Genomic DNA, 16,873 nt, shown 5'->3' on the forward strand with positions numbered 1-16,873 from the left:
CACTGTGGTTCCTGGTCTGAGGGGAGGAGACGAAGCACCATTTCCTGCCACCAGTTCACATACCCTGAGGATCATGATCCCTTTTTCTGCAGACCATGTGTGTCTGTTTCGTCTGGGAAAAGGAGAAGAGATTCTCAGAAAAACAGATCCATGCCATAGATGCAGGCGAAACGTCAGGAGAAATGCCTCTAGAACATGGCCATATAGCCCGAAAAAACCCACAAGAACTGAGTGATTCCGGCCATGAAAGCCTTCGACAATACATAGATCCATGCATAGTCCAGGAAGAGGAGGAGAAGGAGGGCCCACTTGCCACTGCCATTTCACTCATCTTGCAGATCCCAACTCCTCTCCTTTTCTCTGTGTTCTGCCCGGCACTTCTCTCCGTTTGCCTGGGTGAAACTGAGGAAGAGGAGCTGGGATCCATGGGGCAAATGAAGTGGTGGCAGTATGTGTCTGTTTTACCCATGCAAATGAATGGAGGAACTAGGTGGGCCAGACTCACAGGGATTCACAGTTCCTGAAGATGGGGCTGCCTTGTGACCATTGACAAGGCAGCCTCATCCTCAGGAAGTGAGGGGGCAACTGTGGAATCACTACTTGTACTGCACCCACCTTCATTCACACAGCAGGACCATATTTGAAAGCCAGACATGGTGTGGAATGTGATGACTTTCTGTCCAGCTCACCTCTCCGGAGATAGGGCATCCATGTGTTCACAGAGTAGCCCTGTCTTTGGGAGCTGGGTATGGTACAGGGATTCATGACTCCCCATTGCTCATCACTTAGAAGAATGCTTGAGAGAGAACACATGAGCCATCTAGTCCAACCCCCTGTCGTGCAGGAAAAGCACAAAGTACTCCTTACAGCTTCTGTTGAAAAGCCTCCAAGGAAGGAGCTTCCACCACATTCCAAAGCAGAGAGTTCCACTGCTGAATAGCTCTTACAGTCAAGATGTTCTTCCTAATGTTCAGATGGAACTTCCTTTACTGTAATTTGGACCCATTGGTTTGAGTGCTGGTCTCCAGGGCAGCAGAAAACAAGCCTGCTCCCTCCTCCTTGAAGATGGAGCTGCTGTATTCATATCCAAATGGTAGCCCCATCTTCAGGAGCTAGGGTGGTGACTCCTCGCCTCCCCCACCTCTTGTGAATGTGGCTGCTGTTCACGTGGTAGCCCCAACGCAGTGGCACAAGCTTGAGAATAATCAAAACCACCAATATGAAACTTGCGAATCTGGAGGGCCAACTGTATTAACAAAGTGGAGAAGAAAGCAACATTAACGACATTATTTTCAGCTAAAATAACAGGGAACAATTGTTATGAGCTGATGGCATAATTCATTTTGAACAGTTCTGACACCTCTAATTCTGCTGTGACTAATATTGTAATAATTAATATGTTTAATTCTTTGGAAGGTGAGGCTGGTGCAATCATCTCCACCATGTTCCCAGTTCAAAGCCACCTTTCAGGAATCTTACCAGGTCTATAAACGTTACCAGATGGTTATTCACAAGGATCCTCCTGATAAACCAACGAAGAGTCAGGTCAGACAGCATGTTGCTTTGGTCTATTCTGAGTTTTTAAATAAGATACTTAACTCCCCTTGAAACGTCATAAATAATATAAATGCAGACAAAGTGAACATCATGGGAATACAAGTTGGCTTTGTAGAGCTCATGAGTGCCATAAATAATTAAATATATAAAAAGAAAATAGTAATGCTGAATACATTTGTTAAGCAGCACAGTTGAAGTACACTGTAGATTTCCCAACCAGTAAGATGTCTAGATTTTTTGAAATCTGTGTATATTCTTCAAGAATGGGCAGTTCTACTGGGAACTGTGTGTCCCATAAATATTTATGGAAATAAAGAATTCCTACCATTGGGAAAGTTCCCCTTGTTTGAGTTTGGGCTTAAGAGCACAAATCCCATACTATCCATAAAGTATGTCGCACATTTCAAAAAGGATAGGCCAAGTCACATTAATGGTATGGGAGCACAAATCCTGATCTTTTAAGATAAACCTTTGTCTTTATCTGTTCTTCTCTATCTTAACTCACTTTCTTTCCTCTGTCTACAATCCCTTCTATAGTTGCTGTCTTGTTCTTAAGATTCTCCTAATTACACATTTGTTTTTGCGAAGTTTTGTACAAGTATTTGAAATTGTGCATAGTTTGAGGCAAGAGGTAGTTGCCAGTACCCACTGTTTGCTCCAGAAGGCTTCAAGTTGCAATTACCAGTATTATAATTGGTTATTGTGCCCCCTGGCATCCTCTACTTCTTTATCACAGGCTTTCAAGTTTTTCTTCTAACTTGACAGTTTTTAAGTTTTGTCCTGTTTCTACCTAATAGCAAAACACCTATATTCACCAGTAGAACCACATATATATTTGTATGTGTGTCTTAAATATTTATTTATTTATTTACAGCATTTACATTCCACACTTCTCACAATGAAGGGGGACTCAGGGCAGATCACACAACACATACATGGCAAACATTCAGTGCCATTAAAACAGACAGGACAGACAACAGATAGAGGCATATGTTGGCATTTTCCCAACTTCGGCGTCCTGAAGGTTGTGCTCAGTTCTGGCCACAGGGGGGTGGTGTCGCTCCATCCTCTATGAAAAAAAGCCCTTGAACACAGACCTCTTCCTTCCTTTGATCACCAGTATTTTCTGGTATTTCCTTTTTTATGATGCGTAAAATACCTCCCCACTTAAGTGGTGCCTAATTTCTCTAGTCACAGCTCACAGGTGTTTTCAAACTGCTTAGGTGGACAGTAAGCTGGGCTGAAGGTTGGGTGCTCACCCCAACTTGGAACTGTCAACCTTTCGATTGGTGTGATCTGTTGCTGCTGGTGATTAACCAGCTGTTTTAAACACCTGCTCTCATCATTTTAGGGTGTTGGAGAATGGAAAGGCTTGACTTTTAAAATAAGTATTAGCTGAATAAATCATTATTCAAAATTATAGGCAGTGAAAACAAATGCTTGGCATAATTCAATATGTGCAATAGTTGCGGTCTGTGAGAGCGACAGTATATGGAAGATGCTGTGGAATTAAAAATAGTTTCCAAAATGTGTCATACTTTATGGATAAACCCATTTTGCTGCATTCAACAGTGGCTTTTATTTTGACCAGAATTCCCCAGGCACAGGGAATGATCAAAGCCGGTTAGTCAAGAGCCACTAATAGCTTAAAAAAATGGCCCTGGCGATGGATATTAAAGTTTTTGCTGAGATCAGGTAACTTATTTATGCAAGTTCTGTCATTTATCAAAAATAATTGAGCCATTTAGAGTGAGGATAAACACTGTTGCTTTGCCTGAACTAAGCAATCATCCATCTACATGCTGCAGTTAAATAACGGTAAAAATGGATAAGCTTTCCCCCCCAGGAACCCTGTCTTCCAGTATTGATTTCATTGAGAAACCATGGAGTTCCTATGAACATAGTTGTGAACACCTTAAGTATAACCTCCAAGAAACAGTCAAATCCTTTTTTTTTCTTTTTGAATTTTGATGACCCTTATATATTTTGCATAAAAGTATTGAGTGGCCACATTGCACTGTGGCACTAACTGTAACAGTTTCAGCTAATGTACATATGGTATCTATGGAAAGGAGAACTAGTGTAATACATGCAAAATTGCCACAACATAAAAGCATTATACATTTCTGTGGTCATTCACCTTCCTGGTGCATCTTCCTGGCAAGGCTTTGAAATGGACTGGAGGAGATAATAGCCTAGCCTTACCTTCAGGAGCATTTGGATAAATTCAGACAAAATATCTTTGTTTTTCCTCGCTCTGAAGGTGAGGTTAGTACCAGTTTCTTTTGAGGACCCAGAGTTCAAATCATCTTTCACCCAGTCTGCTGCTCTGTTTACCAAGTATCAGATGTCCATACACAAGGATGCTCCTTATGAATGTAACGAGAACCAGGTACAGTCGACTGCATTTGTTTTTTGCCCGTATTATTGAATAATAGTAGATTAATGTAGCTCTCAATCCGCACAGCAGAACAGCTCTGTTTAGTAGAAGCAATTGTTTATGGAATAGGACAGGGGTAGGCTATGGCAGCATGTCTGTGAGCCCTTAGAAACTTTCCAGGAGTTGTGTGGCGTGTTAGAGATGTCAAAAAAATAAACTCCAAACCAAACCGAAGGGACCAGATTGCCATTTCCAGTTTTGAAAAAAAAGGAGGCATCTTTAATGTACAGCATTGAAGGGTCTGCTGCAACTTGTTTAAAAGAGGAATTCACCTTCCTAGAGGCTTTCAGGGGAGGAGTGAACTCCTTTGATGGGTAGAAAAAGGGTGCTCTAGAGGGGATGAAAACAGTTTTGGGATCCCGTTGTGGCCCATGTGTCCAGCCCTGGAATAAGGCCATGGGAAAACTGTCTTATAATGGAGTTGTTCTTCATGATGAGTGGTCATAATATTGCACAATACAACAACAACAAAAAATTATCGGTGTTTTGGATTTTAAACCTGGGATTATTTGGGGTGCTGATTCAGAAAATAGCATTGGCTAGACCACATGAGCTCTAGTTTCTTAGAAACGGGGCTCTTCCACACAGGCCCCATATCCCAGAATGTGATCCCAGGTTTTCTTTTTATCCCAGATTATGCGCAGTGCGGACTCATATAATCCAGTTCAAAGCAGAAATCCTGGGATCAGATCCTGGGATATAGGGCCTGTCTGGAAGGGCCCATGGTTATCATTATTTTTTTATGGATCCGCAGATAGCAACTGATAGATGGCATATGTTCTGAATCTCAAAAACTAGAGCTGATAGGAAAAAATGGCATCATATTTAAAATCAGCAGGTCAAATATATCTAGAATAAGACTAAAATTTGAGGTACCATAAAGTTTGTTGGGCACTGTTATTTAAAATACTGATGTTAAATCATTAGACGTATAATATTGGAATTGATGGTAGTTTGTGTGTGTGTATATGTGTGTATATAATTAAGTGGCTATGTGTTATGAGTGAAATGTTTGTGGTTTTGTTTAAACCTTACATTGACTAGGAGCATTCTCACAATCTGTTATGTCTGAATTTTTATATGAACACTTTTGTCTGTTCTCCTTCAACATGGATTCCATATTGATAGAAAAGGGGGATATGAATCAAACAAACAACTAAAATGTTTAATTCACCAGTGATTGAGAAGTAACCCTGCTTGTCAACAGTGAGTGTTGTTCTGACGTGACTACAGTGGATTCAATTCCTGATGTTTTCTGTTTCTTTAACTATGATCACAAAAAACCAAAAGCAAACTGTGATCAAGATGCTGGGAACATCTTCCGAGCTTCTCTCCTCCCTCTTCTCTTGGTTTCATGGACTACTTTTCTTTCCTACCTTAAATTCTTCCTTTCCTTTATCGTTGTTAATTATGTTTAGCAAATACAATTGAACTAGGGTCAACACAGTAGGTAAATTTAGCTTCATACCAGTATTTGAAAGGAGCTTAAACTAGCTTAAACATGACCATGGTTAACCTTAAACTCATTTTCAATGTAATAGTATTTCAGAGGCGTTGCAAGTGTGTATTGGATTTGAGAGAAACTGCATGGAAGAATATAAAAGAGTTGTGACCTGAATAAGAAACCCAGCTAACTCTTGTGGTATTTTAATCATGTTTACAACAGTACCAGAACATTGTATCATTGTAAGATTTAGAGAAACATCAGATCAGCACTGAGGTAAATAATTCAAGTTTAACATGTTTTCAAAATATTGGAATCAAAGTATAACTATTGATATGGATATTTTGAAATAACAGTGCCATTATTTATTGCAGTTATTTTTGCAATATGTTTCTTGAAATAAAAGGTTAGAAAAACCACAGCTAGTGTTTTACAAAAGCTTTGAAGTTTCTTTAGGCTACTTCAGTTTTTTGGAAGCATAAAATGACTTGGAGTCACCATTGAAAATATATTTTACCTATTTGTGATTTATCTGTTCCTTCCTCCCATTTATTTTCATATGTTGGTTCTTGCATTCGTTCATGTTATTGTTCAGTCAATAGTTTGGCCAGTGATATTAGAAATAACATCAATTGCAGCTTGTACTGTGAAAAATTCAGGTATATCATTAATATCAGCAACTTTAAATTAGATTTAATAATATAAACCATGGTTTAATAAAAGCCCAATTTCTCGTTATGTGTTCTTCCTTTTCATTGTTCCCCCTGTAAAGAGGTACAAATAAACTTTAAATTTTAGTTTAGAATTTGAAATTGGCTATTATGGAGAGGGTTATCTAAAAAGTTAACAGAATGGAAGAGTAAGGAAATCCCAGAAACAGATCTCGATAAAATAATAAAATGGAAAGTAGAGAAGGAGAAAAGAATAATGGGATACATTTACAAAATAATTACGGGAAAACTATACAATATAAAATCTGGAAGGAGGAACTAAGTTGCAGCAAAAGAGAAAGAGACAATTTGATAAATTCAATTAATAAAATAAAACATTTATAGATAAATGCAATGGAAAATCCAGGCAAAATGGGATAGAACTCCTGTGCAATTAGCTTATATAACCAAAACCTCCCCAAAACAATGTTGGCACAACTGTGGGAAACTGGAACATACACCCACATGTGGTGGGATTGTGAAAAAAATACAAAAGTTATATAAAATAATTAAGAATGAAATTGAGGAACTATTAGGAATAAAAATAGGTCAGAACAAGACACATTTTTTCCTCCAGAAAACTGAAGGCAAAGGTGGATCTAGAGAATAGGAGGGATTAATAAATTACATGTTAGATGCAATTAAAGCCTCAGTTGCTTTAGGCTGGAAGGCCCAAAAGAAATGGGACACAAAAACATGGTATAAATATTTAGCAGACTACCTCCTCCAAAACTACATTAGTGAAAGAAAAAGTTACTACAGGAAGGGCCAAATCAGAAAGTCATGGGAGGCAAAATGGAAAGACTTAATTTACAGAATAAAGGAGAAAGATAAATATAAGGAATTCAACAAGATTATCCTCATGATCATAATAAATACAGCAAAAAATGTAAACTATTCCCTGATAGGGGAGGGGTGGAGAGAAAGAAGAGAAATAATGTAAACTTGTGTTACCAATGAAAAATGTTTTGAATGTTTGCATAATTTCGTGTAGCACTATTCACAATAATTTTGAAATAAATACATAAATAAATAAAGATTAGAATTTGAGGACATTTGGGTTAAACTCGGGGAAACAAGCCAGCAATCAGAATGCCTTAGGATCCCAACTTGTTAACAAGAGTCTTTGCGAGAGGTAAGCCAGAGGCAGTATAGGACAGATCATGCACCTCTCACCCATATTGGGTTTGTTCTTAAAATTTGACATTTCCCTTCTTCTTCCTGCATGATTTGGACACTTCTGCAGTTATATGTAGTTTAGCCTCTAATCGAAAGATTTTTCTTTTCTGTTTCATTGATTTCAGGCTTTCAAAATGAGTCCAACTCTTCCAGGAAGAAAATGCATGCTATGAGCTGACTGTCATCCTCAGGGGACCCAATGCAGTCTTTATGCACTTCCATTAGTGTGTGTGTGTATTTAATGGCTAGCTGGAAAGGGAATCCCATGCCCATGGGGCCATGGAAAGAAGTTTCATGAGGACCCCACCCCAATTGTTTTAAGCTTGGGAGACATTTTTCAAAACAGAAAATGACTTCTGATGATTTCCATTTTCAAAAACTTGGTGATGTTACCCATCCAACCCCAGAACATGAAAGTAAAAAGATTGAGGGGCATTGTGGAAAGTGTGACCTTCCCGAATTCTGAGGGTGGCTTATGTGGGCCTTGGACTTTGGGAAGTAGTCCACCCATGTCTTTGGTGGTTTCTGTTAATCAGTGGTTCTCAACCTGTGGGTCCCCAGGTGTTTTGGCCTACAAATCCCAACCAGTTTACCAACTGTTAGGATTTCTGGGAGTTGAAGGCCAAAACATCTGGGGACCCACAGGTTGAGAACCACGGTGTTAGATATTCAAAGATCCTTGGGCAGTTGGGCTTTCCCAGATGTTCTGGGACCGTAGCTTCCTTGATCATCCACTCTTGAAATGTTGGTGGGGGCTAATGGGAGCTGCAGTATCATAATATCTAGAAGGCTGTTGTTTCTTACTCTGGTAGAATGTAGTTTTATTTGTTCAGTCCTATACATATATACGTATATGTATACTCTTCGTTTTTATGCTGCAAATATTGTCTTTCTTAGTGTTAATTAGCTTGCATTATACTAGTTTTTTATTGTCATTGTAATTCTTTTTATATTTTCCCGTAACCCTGTCAACTGAAGGGAAGGAGGGAGGGTAAAAGTACATGAAAGAAATTAGACTTGATAATAACCAGAAAGGGTTTTAGAAAGAAAAATAACAATGAAGTCGTCTTTTTGTGCTTCATGAAATAGTTGGTATCTGGTAAAACGCAATTTAAAATCCTTCAATTTCACTTTAGCACAAGTTTGAATTTGCACTGCCTTCTACATAGCTTTATTTTTATAGAAGTTGATTGTACGTTGTAAAAAAAAAAATCAAGAAAGAAATGAGTTCCACACAGAGCTGAGATAATGTCAGAAAGAGCTGTTGCTGGGAGGTAAATAAACTTCAGAGCTAGGAGGGATTGGCTTTGTTTCTGTAATGGCTCATATGTTGAACCTCCCCTGACCCTGATCTCAATATGAACAGATTATCTATAAATCCAGTTTCTGTGACTTTTTGTCCCTCACTAGAAAACGGATCTGAAGCTCTCTAGATACTTTTTTTCTCTTGAATTCTTAAAGAATCCCAATTTCTCGCAAAACTACGTTATTCACAGAACTATTGTTTCCGTTAAATGGATGCAGGCATGTTTGTATTTGAATCCCAAGTATTTCATGAATTATGTAATCATGTAAATTAACATCTGGGATAGCTTTTTAAAAAAAAGTCAGTAGCAGAGATGTAAAATTCAAATCAGCTACTTTTCAGTTTTTTAAATTAAATTTCCAACTTGTAAAAAGAGATTGTATGAATGTGTTACTGCTCATTTTGTTGCATTGATCTTTAATTACATTGATAGGCCTTTTGTTGTCTATTGCAGTTCAATTCTAGGCACGTTTATATTTTGAAGTCCTGTGTTTAGTAGGACGTATTATCAGGAAGATGTGTGTAGTTTGCCAGCCTTAATTTATTGCTTCTAATAATATTAATGAATGATAATTACATTATTCAGGAAGAGGAATCAAAGCACAGGTCTGCAATCTAGGGGTGCTCCTGGACTCATCATTGACCCTGGAACTCCAGGTGTCAGTGGTGACCAGGAGTGCCTTCACACAGTTAAAACTTGTGCGCTAGCTGCGCCCATACCTTGAGACGCGAGATCTGGCCATGGTAGTCCACACCCTGGTTACTTAAGGTCTGGACTACTGCAACACTCTTTACATGGGCCTGCCTTTAAAGAGAGTTTGGAAACTGCATTTAGTGCAGAGATCGGCGGCCAGATTGCTAACCGGAGCGCCATTCCGTGAGAGGACAACCCCCATGTTGCGGTAGCTCCACTGGCTCCTGATCTACTTCCGGGTGCTGGCCATTACCTATAAAGCCCTAAAAGGTTCAGGCCCAGACTATTTGCATATTGATATACAAACCATCCTGAGCCTTGTAATCTGCGGAGGGGCCCCTGCTCTCAGATTCACCCGTCTCAAGCACGACTGGTGGGAATGAGAGATGGGGCCTTCTCCATTATCACTCCCCCGCAAAATAATTAAAAACTGCTCCCTCTCTCCTCGCTTTTAAAAAACTGCTGAAAACACACCTATGCACTTTGGCGTATGGAAAGGAGGAAGACTAATATGCCTGACTTATACATTTGCCTAGATATGTTAAGTCTTGTCTAGAGTTTGGAGCTGACTTCAGCTCCCTGGTTGTTGCATAACATGTCATCTTTTATAATTGTTTTAGCTATCATTCTTAGTTGCCTTTTTTAGTGTTACATTTATATTAACTGTTATATCTGTATAGATTGTTTTAAGTTTATATTGTTGGTTATTTAGTTTGCTATTAAGTTTTAGAATCATGTTGCTTTTGTATTATGCAATATGGTTTGTCCTGATGTAATTCTGTTAGAATGTTTTCCCCTATTTGACATTGAATGCTTGCCATACATGTTGGAAACTGCTCTGAGTCCCTTTGGGGAGATAGAGCAGTCTACAAGTAATTTTTTAATTGAAATTTTTAATTAAAAAGATTGCACTAGTCTCAGAACAACTCAGCATTAGATCCAGGATATATCTGCTATCTCTGAATCCAAAGTGAATTTACATTTAAACTTACATGTATTTTCCCAGTGCAAAAATCCATTGATTACTAAGGCGAGGCACATCCCAATTTTACCAAATGCTTACTTACTTAGGCGATCCCTCTTTGGATGAGTAGGATAGTCTTCCATGATCAGTATTCTTGTGGATCCGTAGGTGGCTGTGGAGCCCTATTCTTGATCTGCATCTTCTTCCACAGTGAGGGCATTGGTTTCCAGGTGGAAGGCGGTCTCGGTCGGGGTTGGCTTGACGCCCCTTCCTCCTGGCACGTTTTTCTCTTTCACCCTTGATTTGTGCCTCTTCAAATTCTGCATCACTGCTGGTCACAGGTGACCTCCAGCTGGAGTGCTCAAGGGCCAGGACTTCCCAGTTCTCCGTGTCTATGCCAGAGATTTTAAGATTGGCTTTGAGCCCATCTTTCAATCTCTTTTCCTGTCCACCGACATTCCGTTTTCCGATTTTTGAGTTTGGAGTAGAGTAACTGCTTTGGGAGACGGTCGCCGGGCATCCAGACAACGTGGCCAGTCCAGCAGAGTTGATGGTGTAGGACCATCGCTTCAGTACTGGTGGTCTTTGCTTCTTCCAGCACGCAGACATTTGTCCGCTTGCCTTCCCAAGAGATTTGCAGGATTTTCCGGAGGCAGCGCTGATGGAATAGTTCCTGTTGGAATGAACACATTATTCAGGAAATAAACATATTTTCTATTTATCTTCAATTTGCCATTTTAATTCTAAATTTAGCATTCACATTTGCCATGCAAGACAGAAGTCACTAACTCCGGTTGCTAGGAAAGGAGCTGAATCTATACCTTTCAATTTGATTTCCCCCTCCTCTCTCCAGCATTTGGTTTCATCTGTAGATCAAACAGCAAGACTGTAGTCGTTATGCCCTGATATGGAAAGATATTTGAAAATAGGACTTAGTTGAATTAAATGTTATACCTAATATTCTAACTTTTTCTCAGAAAATTCTGTTCTCAAAAGGAACAAAAAAAAAAACAAAACCCTGCATCTAAGACATTCTCACCTTAGTGTCCATCTGCAAATTTGGGAATAAATTAAGCCAAGTGTTATGTTTGTACGCACATAGCCCTCTAAGGAGTAATACAAGCCTGTGCAATCTTAGTAAGGAGAAAGCCCCATGGACCCTGCCAGATTTTTTTCTCAATGAATACAGAAAGGATTTTGTCCAAAAACAGATGAATCAGTACAAATGATACCAGGCAGGTAGATTACACTGAGTAATAGCATCTCGATTGACAGCTCTGGAATTGGACTACCCCCACCCCCCACCCCTTGTTGCTTCCAAACTTAATTAATTGAAGGCTTGTCCCACTGGAGTCAATAAAACGTCAGGCTATCTTCATTGGTTTTGGTAAGTTATTTGTGCAACTTATTGAGTTTGGATCCAATCCATGGGATGCAGCAAGTGGGGATGATCTAGCTTTTCTGTTTGTTCATTTTGGATCAGTATGACAAGAGCATAGTTCTCTCTGAAGAAGTCTGAAAAGAAATTGATTTTTAAAATGGGGACATGTGATTTCAGATTATGTGTGAGAATAAAAATAAATTATAAACATGAGGATGCCAAATCAAAGGGATCCTGGATCAAAGATTTATTTGTCAATTCATACATCTGAGACAGTTGAGGAAGTATTTCCTGAGTAAAAACCTATGATAGGCCCCTTGGTGATGCAGTGGATTAAACCGCTGAGCTTCTGAACTTGCTGACTGAAAGGTAGGCGGTTCGAATCTGGGGAGCAGGAAGAGCTCCCACTGTTAGCCCAGCTTCTACCAACCTAGCAGTTTGAAAACATGCAAATGTGAGTAGATCAATACGTACCGCTTCTACAGGAAGGTAACGGCGCTCCATGCAGTCATGCTGGCCACATGACCTTGGAGGTGTCTATGTACAATGCCGGCTCTTCAGCTTAGAAATGGAGATGAGCACCACCCCCCAGATTTGGACAACTATACCTAATGTCAGGGAAAACCTTTACTTTACTATAAACTTATGAGAGTACGGTCAACATAATAACATTTCCAAGGATTTTTGAATGGCAATTTTCATAGATTTCTCGTACCTTTCTTGGTAATGGAGTTAGCAAGTTGTATAAACACTTACCATGTAAACGTGACAAGTCAGATCTTATTTGCATTTTCATCTCTCTGCTTTGGAACAGTCCTCCCATCACGCATTCAGATATCTTCATTGTTTTCTTAACAACACATGTCTGTTTTTAACTACTTGTAATATTTATCAGGAGTTGATTTTTTCAGCCTTCCTTTTTTATTGAGTTTTGAAGCTATCCCTTGAAAATTGAGTGGGTATAAACATGTAATTTAAATTGCATAGTCCCCTAAGAGAAGCTGACAATGATATGAAGTTCCTGACAGTTAAATAGACTGTTAGTCTTAACTGTAGTACATTAATCAAATGGCATTTTCATTGATGGATTGCTCCTACTGCATGCAAGCACTGTTGTAACTATATGATCTGAGTTGCTTTTTCAGCTCTTTAAATTTATGGCGCAGGTTTGAGAGAGATCTAAAATGTTGAGTGTTCTGCACGAATGCTGGTACTCACACATTTTAAAGCAGATTTGATGCAGAATGGACATATTGCTCCAAGAAAATGTCCACACTTCCTAACTGCTCATCTGCATCAAAATAAATAAACCCACATGTTGTTGTTACTGTTTACAGAGAAAACTCCAATTATACGTCTCGCTCAAAAGGCAATGAGTAAAATTATAACGGTAACGGTGTATAACGTTTGTCTTCTGATCATACTCGCTGGAACAATAAACATATGTTCACAATTTTTGTATACTTTCCTTATAGGAACACCATGCCAGTTCTGATTATATGCTTTCTCTTTTTTTAATGGAAACTTGCAATGAAATAGGCCTTAGGGTTAATATTCAGAGGGCTAAAAAGAAAAATTAGATTGATAGGAACTTAGATTAACGTATTTCTACAGTTGATTGGGTGTTACACATATTAAATAGTCCTGCATTATTTATGAAACAACTCAAATAATTGGCATCAATAAATGTTTTGTTCTTGTTAAGCCTTGACCTTCTACTTTATTACAAACTATCTTGGGTATCCGGTGTTGCCTGGGTTATTTGAAGAAGTAGGTTTTTTTATTTTACAAAATGTATAAGGTTCTGGGTTAACTATAGCTCACATCATTCCACATTAAGCCCCTGAAAACCCATCAGTAGTTAAAGTTTGTTATGTTGGGCAAGTTTGCTCTAGATACATCATCAGTGGGGTTCAGTGTGATCTCTGGCTGCAGAATAAACTACAGCTCTCACCATGGTGGGTCAGTCCCCACGAATCCTTCCAGTAGGTTCAGGTGGTCATACAGGTTCTGTGTGCGAAGTTTGGTCCAGTCCATCATCGGTGGTGGTCACAGTGTCTCTGGATGTAAGTGAACTACCACTTCCAGAAATGAAGGTCAGTTCCCCCCAAATCCCTCCAGCATTTTCAGTTGCTTATGGTGGTTTTGTGTGCCAAGTTAGGTCCAGGGCCATCATTGGCGGGGTCCAGAGTGCTCTTTGATTGCAGGTGAACTATAAATCTCAGTGCCTACAGCTAAAAATGTCAAGACCAATTCTACCCCAAGCCCACCAGTATTCAAATTTTGATATATTGGGTATGCCTGCCGAATTTGGTGTAGATCCATTGTTGTTCGCGTTCACAGTACTCTTATGTAGGTGAAATCTGGTTCTCCAGATGCCCTGTTCTGACTAGTGGTTCTTCTGATGCCATATTGGGTTGTCAGTGCACAAGTTGTCAACACACATTAGTTGTAATAAGTTGAATGCAGATATCACCCTATACATTCCCAGAAAAAGTATCCCTTTTGATAGGGGACATGGAGAAAAGACGGCAAATTTTCAGTGCCTCACTTGTCATGCAGAATACTTACATGCAACAGGAAAGGCAACATAACTCAACTATTGTGTTAGGATGGAAGCTCAATGAAGCTTTATGCCCACTTCTGAACTTTCACCCTGACAAAACACACATGGACTTTGTTAATAGCAGACATATAAATAAGCAATGATGTCCAAACTATGGATTTCTTCCAAACATTTACATTTCAGTCTGGAAGGGGATTATTGGGAGAGGGATCAAAATATCTGTGCTCACACAAACCAATATTCCCAACATTAATCAAGTATTCTTTTACCTTCGACTTACTTCAGTCTCCACATTTATACACTGAGTGTCATATTGAGGGGAGGGGGAGATAAAGAAAGGAAAAGACTATTCACAACTAGTTCAGCCACATTACTGCAGTTTTTTAGACACTGAATATTTTTGTAGGTCTTTAAATAAATTCCCTTCCAAAACAAATATTTGACTAAGCCTAAGGTAAGGAGCTTGTCCAGTTTTGCAGTGGAAAGTGAGCAACACACTCTTTTTTTCCTATAAACTTGTCATTATAAAATATGCCAAAAGTAGTGGAGGAGAATGCTTGCTTCAGTGAGGCGAAATAGCAATAAAATGGTTAACTGTGGCTATTTGAGAGAACTACTGTCAGACTTATGATCATGTATGGAAATGTTTTCTAACTGGTGTAATTGCCACTTGGTTTGTTTTGGTTACCCTGCAGATGTAAACTGTTTCTTCAGAAGACACAGAATACCATAAAGGGACTTACCCATTTTTTTTTCTTTTAACAAAAAGGGCATTATGGAAACTGCATATGGCAGCCCCAAAATAGTAACACTTATCAAAGGCAGTAACAGAAGGCAGAGGGATATTTGGAAGTTTAAAGTTGTAATGCAATATAAACTCCAGCAAACTTTGCTAGAACAAACAGTGGCCCAATTCTAGTTCTGAATATTCAATTTAAAAAAGATTTAAAGAAGAAACAGCATTACAATATGGCAATGTGATTTATTCCATATGTACACACTTAATATGCTTGATACTACATTCTTTTCGGAAAAGAGGAATATGTTTAAAATTCACATAGTTAAAACAAATCCCTTCTGGGTTTTTTTAAAAAATACAAGTTTCAAAATTACCTGTTTTCTATCTATATCTATATCTATTATAATATATATGTGTGTGTGTGTGTGACTGGGGTGTCCACTTCCACAAACAGCTTTAACCCACAGTGTTGAGGACCCACTAAGAGCTCCCACGCCAATGACATTTCAGGTTATAGCAAGCATCATGAACATGTAGCCCAACCCCTGCCAATGTCCTTCCCAAACACCATACTTCCCACCACCCAAGGAATGCTATCATTTGGGGACCATTTCATCCTAGATTTTACATGTTTCCTCTACTACAGAGACATCACAGAGTTTCGTACTCTCTCCATTAATATGGAATTTGCATGATCCTGCCCATTGCCTCTCTGTTAATCCTACTCTTTTCAATTCTGTCTGCACAACAAACAGAACAGAAGTGAGCAGCAAATAAACATACTGGAAAGGAGTTTGGGGGATTCACTCCACATGATGGAAGTTGAAGTTCACCCTGTATCTAGTCAGAACACTGTGACTTCCACTGACAATGGATCTGGACCACATTTGGCACACAGAACCCCCATGACAAAAAAAATACTGGAGAGATTTGGGGGGAATTTACCTTGATTTTAGCCATTGTAGTTATTGGGATTTAAAGTTCACTTGCAATCAAAGAGCACTGGACCCTGGACCTAACTTGGCACACAGAACCCCCATGCCCAACAAAAAATATGGGAGGGCTTTAGGGGAAATTCACCTTGATTTGTAGAAATTATAGATCTCTTGATTCCTCATAAAACAATAATAAGAATCATCAGCTTCTAAAGTGACATAAAACAGTGTTTTGTCTGGAAGACATAACACAAAATAAATTGAGATTAGGAGGCAAAAAGCAAACACCAACCCCATTTCTTAAGGATTGAAATATAGTATGTATAGAAAAAAATACATCAGGAAGCACATACCTTGTAGCTGTCCCTAACCTCAACAAGCAAATGATTATGGAAGGCGTGGGATGTAGCCTTCCTAAATTTCTTCCCTATAGCAGAGGAAAGAGTGTTGTTTCCTTGTAGGTTTAATAAGTACTTGTCATAATCTAGTATGATAAGACACTTGTAATGGCAAAACCCATGTCCACAGTTTCACTTACCTGCATCCAGACATTACTATAGTCTTATTTTGGATGACCTAGAACATTCCTAGAGAGTATACCTCTGTAGGAATGTCGAGGTTCTCTATTGCAACCTATTCTGGAACTAGATGTCAGGTAATTCAGTTGTGTTTGATCATATCCACAGTTTCTGGTAAATACCATCTGGCCAGGAAATCTCTCTCATGGATATAGGATGCACTATAAACAAATCCAGAATCCCCGACCTTATAATACTTCTTGAGTGGATTTTTTTCTGTTTTGCGGAGAGGAGTCAAAAGAAGGCAAATATATCGTTTTCTCACACAGAGGGTAGGCAACCTTTAGGATGTCAGTTCAATATAAATAACACATCAGTGCTTTCTTGCACTCACAAACTAATTTGCCTGCCTGCATGGCAAGTCAGTATAAGGAGGAATT

General features: G+C 39.0%; 1 protein-coding gene across 1 annotated transcript in view; it reads left to right on the top strand.

Moving 5' to 3' along the window:
- The window catches only part of ATE1 (arginyltransferase 1), a 115,826-nt gene that overhangs the window by 19,889 nt on the left and 79,064 nt on the right, over nucleotides 1-16,873 (top strand). The window contains exon 7 of the mRNA XM_060768554.2: nucleotides 3,821-3,949. Within this exon, the coding sequence (XP_060624537.2) occupies nucleotides 3,821-3,949 (129 nt within the window). The remainder of the gene's footprint in view (nucleotides 1-3,820; nucleotides 3,950-16,873) is intronic.

The sequence above is a fragment of the Anolis sagrei genome, chromosome 3, assembly GCF_037176765.1.
Source record: "Anolis sagrei isolate rAnoSag1 chromosome 3, rAnoSag1.mat, whole genome shotgun sequence".
Taxonomy (NCBI): domain Eukaryota; kingdom Metazoa; phylum Chordata; class Lepidosauria; order Squamata; family Dactyloidae; genus Anolis; species Anolis sagrei.